The 12,941-nt window shown below is 46.2% G+C and overlaps 1 protein-coding gene across 2 annotated transcripts in view; it reads left to right on the top strand.

Annotated features, from left to right (window-relative positions):
* Window positions 1-12,941, top strand: part of LOC102461834 (secretory phospholipase A2 receptor) — a 191,163-nt gene that overhangs the window by 110,111 nt on the left and 68,111 nt on the right. For both annotated transcript variants that reach the window (XM_075933483.1, XM_075933486.1), the window contains 4 exons: window positions 7,396-7,767; window positions 9,725-9,898; window positions 10,217-10,381; window positions 11,087-11,197. In XM_075933483.1, the coding sequence (XP_075789598.1) occupies window positions 7,396-7,767; window positions 9,725-9,898; window positions 10,217-10,381; window positions 11,087-11,197 (822 nt within the window). The remainder of the gene's footprint in view (window positions 1-7,395; window positions 7,768-9,724; window positions 9,899-10,216; window positions 10,382-11,086; window positions 11,198-12,941) is intronic.

Genomic DNA, 12,941 nt, shown 5'->3' with positions numbered 1-12,941 from the left:
CCCCCTCCCAGTTCAGAGCCCCCTTCCTCCTCCCCCTCCCAGTTCAGATCCCCTCCCACCGCCCACCCTTCTTCCCTATTGTAAATAAAAATAAAAGTTTTATGTTGTTTGAAAAAAAATGTTTTGTTTATTGGGAGGTGAGGGGTGGGGGAAGGGAAGAGTTGGGGATGGGAGAGAGATGTAAATGGGAGACAGAAGCAACCCTACTGTGGGGCCTGGGACAACATCTCCTTCAGGGCCTCCCGGATGTGCACCCCATCATGGTGCGCCTGGCGAATGGTGGCTGTGCGGGGCTGTTTGAATGCCTGGCCCTCGGCTGCCATCCACGCCAAGAAGAAGTCCTCCCCCTTCCACTCCACAATGTTGTGGAGCACACAACACACGGCCACAACTTCTGGAATGTTCCACCAGTGTGGACGCTCTCTTGCACAAAGATGCATGGCTCTCACGATGCGCTGTGACCAATGTGGACGCTCTCTTGCGCAAGTACTTTTGTGTAAGAACTCTTGTGCAAAACATTACTTGCGCAAGAAAGCGCCAGTGTAGACGTAGCTTAGGGTATGTATACACCACAATAAAACACCCATGGCTGTGTCAGTTGACTCAGGCTCACAGGGCTTACACTGCAGATTTGTAAAATGGCATGTCCATGTTTGGGCTTGGATTGGAAACTGGGCTCTGGGACCCTTCCCTATTGCGGAATGAAGTGTCCTGGGCTCCAGCTTGATCCTCAATGTCTAGATTTCAATGTCATAGCTTTGCAGCCTGAGCTAGAGTAAGCTGACATGGGCCAGCCATAGGTGTTTTATTGCAGTGTAGACATATTCTTTGATGGTGTTCGTGGGTGCTGACAAGTATGCTTGTGAACCAGAGCCCTTGTCTGTACCAGCAGATCCTTCCTCTTTTATGCTCTAACCTCACGTTTGGTGGTTTTATACAAGTCTAGGTCCTTAGGACCCTTGCATAAGGACATGTCTGACTGGGACAGGATCAAGAACAAATGCCTTTTTTTTTTTTTTTTTTGGAGACAGATCTGGCACGGTCACTCTCCTTATGTTTGGATTTGGGTTTAGCAACTCTAGTTTCCACTCCTGAGCTATTACTCAAAAGGGCTCTGCTCATCAGCTGAAACTGATATACACAAGTGTCCCACTGACCTGAATCTGACTGAGGTTTTATGGCTTTCTGCAGAAGATACTTCCTCAGATCAAGCACTTCCCCCATGCAGTTTCATGGGGAGAAGGCATGGGAGAAGCTTCACTTAGCAGAGACATAAGCTTCTCTCAGACACTGCTGGCGTTCATCACTCAAGGAGAAGGAGCAGAGGAAGGAGATATAATTCTTAAACACTAGGGCTACGTCTACACTGGCCCCTTTTCCGGAAGGGGCATGTAAATTTCACCAGTCGTCGTAGGGAAATCCGTGGGGGATTTAAATATCCCCCGCGGCATTTAAATAAAAATGTCCGCCGCTTTTTTCCGGCTTTTAAAAAAGTGCCAGTCTTAAAATCAGGAATAAGGGATCTTTCGGAAAAGGCTTTGTTTTCTGAAAGATCCCCGTCTAGACTGGCGCTTTTTGCCGGCAAAGCCCTGAGCTGGAAAAAAGCGGCAGCCATGTTTATGCAAATGAAGCGGGGAAGATTTAAATCCTCACTTCATTTGCAATTGCGCTGTCTAATTTACATCCCTTTTACGGAAAAGGGGTGCAATCTAGACACAACCAGAGTGTTTAAAGCAAGGGTGGGCAAAAGGGCTGGATCCAGCCTGTGGAGGCCCTGCTGCTCCTCCTCCCCCAGGTCCTAATTGGCCTGGGGGGTGAGGGAGCATGTGCATCCTCCTCCTGCCCTGCCAGGAGCACGTGGCACTTTGAAGCTTTGCACGCTTGCCTGCCCCCAAGCCAATCAGAGCTTGCGGGTGGGGGAGCTACCTGAAGCTTCCTTCACCCTGCTCTGGCACTGCAAGGAGCCTGTCTGCTCCTCACAGGGCTGGTGGAGGCTTCCCACGCTCCCCATCCTCAGGCCCTGATCAGCCTGGTGGTGGGGGAGCGTGTCAAGCCTCTTCCAGGGCATGGGTGCCTAGTGGGAAGGGGGGGCAGAGGGGCACCCCTATCACCAGACCAGTCATGGTTGGGAGTTGGGGTAGTCCTGCCCTTTCCCATATAGGCCCTGCCCCTTCCAGGGTGGCCCAGGGCTACTTCAAAAAATTTTGAAGTGTCCCCAGGGGAAAATTATTGAGCACCCCTGGTTGAATGCTTCTCAAATTATTCCTCTTCTGTGTGGTGCTCTGGGGCTCTTGTTCCCCAGTTCAGGGCCTCAATGCGTGCAGGGATGTGAATTTAAGTTCAAGTTGAAGAGAGCAGGGCAGGGGGGGCCCAGCCTGAGCAGGAACCGGAATTTCCCCGTGTACATTTCCAAAGAGCCACAGTAATAAATCAGCACCCTTCAGCCGTTCCTGCTCTTCCCCACCCTCAGCACCTCCTGCAGCAGCCAACCCCGCCCACGCCTGCCTAGAGCAGGTGTGTCACAGGTGCAGGAGGCTGTGGGGGGAGCGGGGAGGGCGCAAGCTCAGGGCGAAGGGGGTTGAGCAGCGAGCTCCCCCCAAAACACACATTGGAAAGCCGGCGCCTGCGCAAGGAGCCGCCGCCTGTTAACAGCTCCGAGCGCCGGTCGGATCGGCCACGCCTACCGCAGGGCAAACACCTTAAGGGCAGCTACGCCCGGCAACTACTTACCCGCCCAGGCTGCGTCTCGGCGAAGGCTCCGATTGGCTCCAGCCTCCTCCAATCGGCGGCCGCGAGTGTCCTCGGGACGGCCGCGGGCTGGGGAGTGTCACCGGCTGGGAAGCGCTCGGGGCTCGCTGCCGCACTCGCCCTGCCGGAGGATGAGGAGGGCGGCGCCCGGGCACTGGCTGCCCCCCTGCTGCGTGGCTCTGCTGGCGGCCTGCTGCGTGGCGCGCCGGGCCCCCGCAGGTAACGCCCCGCTGGGCTTTGAACTTTACCTGCGTCCGGGCGCCCCCTTCACCCGGGTCCCCGGCCACGGGCCCCCCAGCCCAGCCCGGGGAGCTGCGAGGGGAAGAGACGCTGCGAGGGGCTGAGCTGTCCCTCTGCGCTTTGAGTCGCAGTTTAAGGGCGCTTGGTGGGGCGGGCGCCCGTGGGGAGGCGGAGGAGGGGCTCCTGGGGGATCGGTGCGTGCCTGTGGGTAGGTGAAGCCCCCCGCTGTGGGAGGACGGAGCGCCCCGTGGGGAGACGAAGGGGTCACCCCCTCAGAAGCGCTCTTGAAAGCGGCGGGGCAGGGCTGCGCCTACCCGCTCATTTACTTTTGCTTTCATCTTTTCCCCCTTGGTATTTCCAGCTCCGCCTCCTCCAGCACTTTAAAGTCCTCGCCCCCTTTGCGCTCGCAGCAATAGCGCAGCCCCTCCAGTATATGGAACCGAAACATGCAGGGAAACCCAAGCCCGAGAGACTGGGAGTTGCGGTCCTCAGTATAAGGAAGTGGTGCAGCCCTTAGACTTCAGCCGGGGAATTCAGCTCGTGCGTTTGTGTTGTTCACTGCGAGGCAAAGCAAATTCTCCTGCTAAGGTCAAGCTAGGAAGTGGAAGAAGTTCAGTTTCGATATGCTGTAACAAGGGCCAACCAATGTATTATCAGCAGAAGGGCAAGTAGACTTGGTAGCAAAGTCCAAACTATGGCGGCCTGCTTAATTCCTGCTGCTAGTGGCCCTGCTGTTAGGAAAGTGCTTGTGCTGATGTGTTTAGGATTTGGGCTGAGGCACTACTGAGTTTTTCCACCTTGGTCAGATGCTGGAAAAATTCTTCTGACAGTCAGGAAAGATCCTAGGCATATCAGCTGCTGATTTGTTCATCCCAATGGGAATCTTTTAGAATTTTAGGATATTAAATGTTGGGATAAGCAGATTAGCTTTCTTGGGGCTCTAAACTTTAAAATAGTCTAAGGATGATCTCTCAGTATCTGATTACCAGTCATACACGGGTTGGTTGCAAAAACTGATGGTTGTTACAAACTGGTGAATGTGTCGTCTGATGCTCATAAAAAGAATTTTGAATTCATGTTTTCAATAGAGTTACAAAGGTGCACATCACTGAAGCCTTACAGGTATTCCTGTTGGCAGATTCAGCAGAGAAGCCAGAGATTGAGTACAGAAGGTCCCTGTAGATGAGAGCTAAGGCATGTTGGTTGAAATATCAACATTTAGCTTTTCTAAATGCACTTACAAAAGATTTTTTTTTTCTAAATCCACTATGAGATGCAGATTAGAGTCCTGGTCCCAGTCAAGTTAATAAACAGTCAAGGTGCCTCTTCACTGATGTTCTGTCCCAGTTTGTACCTATACTTGCCAAAAGGCTTGGAAAAAATCTCATTGCTTTCTAGCCTGGGAACACTTGCTGTTGCTGCAAGACAAAAGATGCTGCTTTTCATAAGTCCAAGAGAAAACCTAAATGCACAGTATCTTTTTCTCTCTCCTTATCTCATATCAGGTAATACTAAGGTGCCTATCAGAATGCTTTCTAAGTGCTGATGACATCTTAGTTGTAATTCTCTGCAGATACTCCAAAATAGTCAGATTCTGAGAAGCATTACAACTCAAGTGGTTCTTAAGCTAAGATTCATTGGTGTTTCACACTGTGCACTTCTAGTGCAAGTACAGGCTTGAATCATAGGCACTAGGGATGTAAGTGAGTAATTGAATACTCCACTACTCTCTCCCCCACCCCTGTTGCTGCTTCTATATCCGAGGCAGTAAGGAGGTGGGAAACAGGAGCTGGTGCTGTGGGGGAAGCGCTCTCTGTGGTGCCACCCAGTGGGGGAGGTCTAGGTTGGATATTAGGAAAAACTATTTCACTAGGAGGGTGTTGAAGTACTGGAATGGGTTACCTAGGGAGGTGGTGGAATCTCCATCTCTAGAGGTTTTTAAGTCCTGGCTTGATAAAGCCCTGGCTGGGATGATTTAGTTGGGATTGGTCCTACTTTGGGCAGGGGGCTGGACTTGATGACCTCCCGAGGTCTCTTCCAGCCCTATGATTCTATATGGCTGGCCCAAACCTGAATGGGGCCATGACATCAGGGGCTGGGTCACAATGCCTAGAGTGGGGAGCTAAACCCACCCAGCCCTGTGGAACAGGAGCGGCAGGAATGCTGCTGTGGAGTGAGCACGGGGTGCACTTCCTCTGCAACACCAGTCGCCTGAGCCTCAAACACTTCTGAGGGTAGGACTCATCCCAGTTTAATCATCGAAAATAGAGAAGGTACATTCTCCTCTATCAGCATAGTTGGAACTTGTGACTACAGTGCGGATTTTGCTGAAATAGCTATATCAGCTGGGATATGTGATTTGCTCCCCCCCCCCCCCCCCCACACACACACACTCCTGTTAGTGTAGCATATATGGCCTTGTCATCAGGGAAAGTTTTACCATAATACTGATATAGTTAAATTGGTATAAGCAGGGCTTGCCAAGCGTTGGTGAGCCCCACTCGCCAGCCGCGTGGTTTCGCGCCGTTCTGCACATGTGCAGATCGCTCTTCGCCGGCTCTTCCGGGTTGTAATCTGCTTGCCACAGGCGAGTAGGTTACATTTTGTCGAGCCATGGGTATAAGCCTCTGGACACTCTTATTCTGATATAAATTTTTTTTTTCTAGTTTAGCCTCAAATCCTTCCCCATTGACATAAGATATATTGAGGAAAGGCCAGTCAGTATCCACATGGGAAGTTAGATTGATGTAACTATATCCTTTTAAATTCACACATTAGATTATACCCGAAAAAAAACTAACTTATATAGACAAAATCTTAGCCGCACACTAGGCCCCAAATTCTTCTGAAAATGTTACCTTGGTCTGCCAGCTGGTAAGTGAGCAAGTATTTCAAGCCCTGGCTAAAGGAATGGTTTTATGGTTATATGCTTATTCCCTTAACGGGATCGGTGTTCCCTCTAAGCTGAGCTATTGGGTGACTGCCCAAGAGAGATTCAGATGCTACCCAGCTGATTAGCAGAGTGCCCACAGCCAGCAGCATGTGTTGCTATGGGTGGTGCACAGCTGCACATGCCTTGGTGCACATAACAAAATGTATTCCACACATGGATAGAAAAAATAAAGGAAACATTGACTGGGATAAATATCTATGATTATATTTATTATTAATCAATATTACAGTAGCCACCAATGACCCCAGTCTACAAGGGGGTCCCATTGAGCTTGACACCACGTGTGCGCACGCGCGCACACACACACACACACACACACACACACACACACACAGATATATTCATGTTTAGCCAGTCCCTGTTGATTAGCAGGTGGTGATTATTATTATTTTTATTTTTAATACTATTTGTGGCTCACCTACAGCATGCTAGTTAATTTACACGTGAAAACAAGTTCCCAGAAATAGATAGTTTGTAAATTAATCCAACATCTGATTCATTGTGCACTGAAGTCCATGGAAAGACTCCTATTGACCTCCCTGGGCTTAAGGTCAGACCTTACATTGTAAACTCATGAGCATTTAGAATTATTTTTGTTTGAGAAAACTTTCACTCAGGAAGATGGTGTTCAATGTGTTACTAACGCTAGGGTTTATATAAGTTTGCCAGTGTTGCATAAGATGATAATTTTGCCACTGAGATCACAGAAGTCATGGAATCCATTACTTCCAAAGACCACCTTGACTTCAGCCCATGGCAGCTGGGAGCTGCAGTGTCCCACTCTCTTCCACGTTGTCCAGAAGCTTCAGTGGTAGAGGTATCTGGCTGCTGTGGGGGACCCCTGTAACTGCCAGCTGCCACAAATGACAGGGGGACCACGACAGCCTCTGGCCACTGTGGGCAACAGAGTATTCCAGCTCCCTGCCACTCTGGCAGCAGGGGCATAGCCACATTTCCCAGTTTCCCATGATGTTGCTCCTTGCCGCTTCCCACCACAGCGGTGGCAGAGGGACCTCTCTGCCACCATGGACAACAGGGGGAATCCCCTCCCCCCCACGCCTCAGGAGGAACCCCACAGCTCCCAGCCTGGTTGAGGGGGACCCTGGAGCTGCAAGCCCACATAAGTGGTGAAGGACCCCAGAGCTGGCCAGAGGCTTTCCATTTTGTCATGCATATTTTAGGTAAAAGTCAGGGACAGGTCACACATTTCTGGGAAAGCGACGAGGAGTCCTGTGGCACGGCTACCCCTCTGATACTTCTGTGAATTTGTCTTTATTGCCCTTGACCTGTCCCTGACTTTTACTAAAAATATTCATGATAAAATCTTAGCCTAACTATAAGCAATCATTTGTGTAATGCAATTGCTAGTCTTTTCTGGTAGAGTACAGTAGAACTTTGTCTTTAGTTTTAAAAATAAAATTTCCCATAGAAATCACATGTGTATTTTTGTACAGGTAATGATGCATTTACCATTCGCCATGAAAAAACCAGCAAGTGCCTACAAATTAAAGACTCATGGATTGTAGTAGCAGATTGCAAGGAGACAAAGGAGACCTTGTGGAAATGGGTCTCTCAAAATCGCCTTTTCCATTTGGGATCTCAAAAGTGCCTTGGATTAAATATAGCCAAACCAGAATTGCCTTTGAAAATGGTTAATTGTGATTCCCAATTTATGCTATGGTGGCGATGTGTTGATGCTTCCATATATGGTGCATCCCAATACAAGCTGATTTTAAAGGACAATTTTGTGACAGCAAGTATAAATTCGTCTGACACATGGAGAAGAAGTAACTCCTCTGAAGATATTTGTGTTTACCCTTACCAAGGTAAGTCAGAGGTTTTAATTTTGTTCTGCATGATATAGGAGACATGGTAGTGAAAATCACCAATGATATGTGGGAATATGCCAATTCTATGCCCTTGGAAGACTGATAAAGTAAGGGAATGTTTGCCGCAGAGATGATAATGATGTATAGATAACTGCGAATTTGTAACTGCAAATTCGTAATGTACCATTTATTGATTGATTACAGCAAAATGTTGTCAAGGAAAATGTAAGTTTGGTACATGTACACCTATGATAGTGCCCCTTTCATATATGAAACACTATGGGCTACGTCTAGATTGTAAAAGGGATGCAAATTAGACTTATCGCAATTGCTAATGAAGCGGGGATTTAAATCTCCCCCACTTCATTAGCATAAAAATGCCTCCCCGGCTTTGCTTTGGGTGCCCCTGGTCTGCTGGAGATGGTCCCCAGCAGACCAGAGGCACCGGGAGCAAAGCCGCAGCGGCGGCGGAGTCCCTCGCCTCCCCGGCTTTGCCAAAGCAAAGCCTCAGAGGCGCGGGACCCCTCTGCCTCCCCAGCTTTGCTCCAGGTGTCCCTGGTCTGCTGGAGATGGTCCCCAGCAGACCAGGGGCACTCGGAGCAGCTTTTCTCGCTCCGGAGGTCGAGGTGGCGGGACCGCTGCGCTCTGGGCGGTCCCGCTGCCTGCGAGCTCCGGAGCGAGAGAGCCCCGTTCAAAAGTGCGGATCCGCGTAACTCGGGGACTGCCTGTACTGTGTTGTGCATTAATTGGTTCATATTGACTCTGCTGGTGCGCACTGAAGTTTTCCCTAGTACACTTTAAAGAGCACTGTTCAAAACTGTACTGTGTTAAATAGCACCACACAGATTACTCATACATTGTATATAACATGCATTACTCATACAACATATATAAAAAGAAAACCTCATCTACATTAAAATGCAAAAAAATACTAAAAAGAACCTTCCAAAATGAAATTAATACACCCTGAATAACAGAAGCTCTTACGTATTATTATTACTTCATTTTTTATTTTCCATTGCAGTAGTGGCTCAAGTCAGGGATTGGAGCATTGTATGTGACAAGAGATGGATTTAACAGGTGCATGAGGAAATACATCATGACAATGAGTCTATTATGTTTAGAGTAAGAAAGTGGTTAAAGCACACTAGCTGTTTTGCTGTTGTCAAGTGTTCTGTGGGCATCATAGCAAAAGCAACATTTTTAGGAGTGGTTTAAAGGAGGGCAGTGTATAAGCTTCATACATTTTTACAGGGAGTTCCAGTCAGGCATACTCACTGAGCAGCTCGCCTCTGTTTGCCACTGTAGGAAGAGGATCAGCTTCCTTTCCTTATTTGAAAGTTTTAAGGAACCTCTGCCCACAATAGCTCCCAACACTGTTTTTAAAACTACTATTGCCATATTATCTGAGCACCATCACAACACCCAACTTAGGTAGGGAAGTAGTATTAGCCACATTTTACAGATGGAGGATAAGACATTGAGGGCATTTGCTCCCATTGACTCCCTGCTGTGTGGATGGGGATTTAAGAAAAAACTTTTCCGTTAAAAGCATTTGTGGAAAATCATGCCAGTCTAGACGTAGCCAAGTGTGTTCACAGAATTGCGGCCTAACTGACCATTCCAAAAGTATATAGTGAAACTGGCTAATGAACAAAATAATGAGTGGGGAGGAACAGAAAAATATTTTTCTTTCATCTCTTTTAGTTATGGTAGCATTGTTTATTATTTGTAACAGTATGATATGTGCAGACAGCAGTGTGATTTAGTAATTTTCAAGTAAACTTTCTCCGTACAGATAGTGGCTTTTTTTTTATTATTTTTGTTACTCATTTCTTCCTCAGCAGACTTGCAAGAGGGGAGTTTTATGTTATTCATTTGGTATGATAGTTTTAGGTATGTTCAGATTTCTCTTTCAAATACTAAATCTGCTCTTTGGTTGCTTTTCTTACAGAGATCTACACAAAGGATGGGAACTCCTATGGAAGGCCCTGTGAGTTCCCCTTCCTAGTTAATCAGACATGGCATCATGACTGCATTCTAGATGACACGCACACAGGTGGTGAATGGTGTGCCACAACCTACGATTACATTCAGGATGGGAAATGGGGAATCTGCTTAAAACCAGGTATGTAGGTTTTCTGAATAGATATCCTAACAGAGTTCTGCCATTTCATGTGTTTACAGCTCCATTCTATGGTATAATATCTGCATACTAAACTCTTCAAATTCATTCTCCAATACTGGAACATTGATATAACAATCAACATAAATAGACTTTGTGTTATGAATGATTTTAATATACAACTAACATTTTTCCTTGCGTATTCCTCTGTATAATAATAATAATAATAATAATAATAATACTCACTAAAATGTTTGGAAAAACCCAAATGCAGTAGTTATTTTGCTATAGTCACCAGTATCTTGTGCTTGCATTAAACAGAGGATGGTTGTAGTGATAACTGGGAACACGATCCAGGATCTGAAAGTTGCTACCAGTTAAACACACAGTCTGCTCTTTCTTGGAAAGAAGCTTATATTTCCTGTCAAACGCAAGGGGGAGATTTACTGAGCATCACAAATACAAATGAATTAAATTATATACAAGGTAGGTATAAGTTATAACTATCTATAATAATTCTATAAAATTAATATGTTGACAGCAGAATATCTGACAAGTAGAATAGCTTCAAGAAAGCATGAACATGTTCTGTCACATGAGATCTCTTGGTGCTTGTAATCTGAATAATAGGAATGAATGACTAATCTATTTTCTCATATAGCTCATCTGATTGTTTTATAGTGTTTGTGATTAAAACCAGGGGTAAATAGACAGCATCCATGCAAAAAAAAGCTGACTAGGTCAGTATGATAGTTTAATGTCAGTGTTTTAAATGGGATCCAGGCTTGGATCTGGAAATATAATTATATGAATTCTAGCAGTGCACTCATCCCTTGTGAGGGAGGGTATCTTCTGCCATTGTCATGTAATCACATGTACAGCCATATAGGGCTTTATTCAGGCTTGGACTACAGGAGGTGTCACTGTGTCTTTGAGTGTGGGGAGAACAAAACAGTCAGTTTCTGGAGGGAACAGGTGGAAGAAAGCAACAGAATTCTGTAACACATTAAGGATTAGAATTTTACCCAGGATCCTTAACGTCTTCTTACTTCAGTAGAAGTTTAACATCCATATTCAATGCAAAAATATTTCTTTACTGGACATATTTTTTTCAGTTAGCGCCTTAGTTTAAACCCAGCTGTTTAATGGCTGTAAATAGTTTTAATTAACCATTTAAATGATTAATTCCAGCTAAAGATGGCATTGCAGAGAAGTTTTGGATTGGCTTAAATCAGCTGGATATTTCTGGAGGCTGGCAGTGGTCAGACCACACACCCTTGAATTTTCTTAACTGGAATCCAGGTAACCATATTTTCAATTGTTGTGGGTATTTGAGTATCTTTGTTGTATAACTGAACATAAATACTGAGGCTAATGTTTGCTTCCTTCCCTTCCCAAAGTAAGTCTGTCTAGTCTTTTTGGAACTTAACTCTCTCTTTTTCCAGCTTACTGAATAGCCTCTTGTTCAATCAAATGTTGGCCATTTGAGGAAGCAAGTGAGAAGACAGATAAGATGTGGCTTTTGTAAGAGTTTATCAAACTTATACAAAAGATAATAAAGTAGAATTTTTGATATTTGACACATGAAGTATTTCATGTTTTCATCATGTCAAAGTCTAAGGACCTAGCTTTACCACTTTTACATGAGCCACACCTTATTTGCGATTTCAGTGGGTCTATTTGCAAAGCAGAAGGCTACTTACAAGTAAAAGTAGCAGAATCTGTCCCCAGTTATCTGACAATACAAACCATGTAGCTCAAAAAATGAAACTTCTAAATGGTAGATGGAAAAGACCAATACATTACAACCTGACCACTTCGTGTTCAAATCCATAGGAAAACTCCCAGTAACTTCCAAGTCTGTAGGATTGAACCCTTAATCAGGAAACCAATTTATTCTTCTTGAGTGATTACTCATGTCCATTCAACGTAGGTGTGTGTGGTATCTACGTGCACTGGTGCTGGAAAATTTTTCCCTCAACAGTATCCGTAGGGTACTGGATCCCACCATACCCTGGAGTGGGGCATACATGTCACGCTATACAGGGAGATCCCAGGCCTCTCCTTCTCCAGGTCCTTCTTGTTGCCAGTGACTGTGCTTGGAACTGCGCTGCAGCACTCTTCATATTTCCCTCTTTTCAAATGGAAATAGGTTTAATTCCTGGATAGTTGTTGTTTTTGTAAATAAAGTTTCATAGGCATAGCCATGTCAGTCTGTAACTGAAAAAAGTTAAACAATGAATAGTCTTGCAGCACCTTAGAGACTAAAAAAGATGTAGACAGAATCATGAGCTTTCATGGGCACAACCCACTTCTTCAGATGAAGTTGGTTGTGCCCACGAAAGCTCATGATACCCTCTACATTTTTTGTTAGTCTCTAAGGTGCTGCAAGTCTGTTTGTTTTATAAGTTTCTTCTTTGTAAATAGTTAGTCCCCCTGCTGGGACTCACCCCTGAGATGGGTCATGACCTGGTATCCCAGGTTTAAACATTGTGCTAACTGTTATAGTCCTGTGCCTGTTAGTGACTTTCACAAAAACTGCCTCTGCTGCTTGGGTGAGGGTTATATAGCGAGTAGTGCCACATTTGTAGGTCCTTCCATCGTAAGACCTTGAAGGCTAGAGTCATCCAATTAAAGGCACTGCTGATGGAGTTGGCTTTGGCTCCGCAAGACCAATGGTCTTACACAGCACCAAGCACCAGCATCCTGGTATGGAGCACCCACCTGGTACCAACAGCATTTTGGAACCAAAAGTGTTCAGTGATCTGAGTGAAGCAGGATAGAAGACAAGACCCCCAGACCACGCAAGACACGGCCCAAGCTGGTGTCAAACCAGGGCAAGGCATGGGAGAAGGCCCTGCAGCTGAAGTGGGTCGACCCACAGGGCTCTGTGCCCCTGTTGCTGACTATTCAAGTCCCCTCCACCCCAGAGGCATTCCATGCAGTGCAGGACATTATCACCTTGTCAGTCCTGCCTACGCCCTCCGCACTGGGGCCTCGGCACAGGAGAAAGCCTTTCCAGTGAGGTTGCTTCGGAAAGCACTCT

This window comes from Pelodiscus sinensis, chromosome 7 (assembly GCF_049634645.1).
Source record: "Pelodiscus sinensis isolate JC-2024 chromosome 7, ASM4963464v1, whole genome shotgun sequence".
NCBI lineage: Eukaryota > Metazoa > Chordata > Testudines > Trionychidae > Pelodiscus > Pelodiscus sinensis.
Note: the sequence above shows the minus strand (reverse complement) of the source record. Positions and strands in the feature narration are given on the sequence as shown.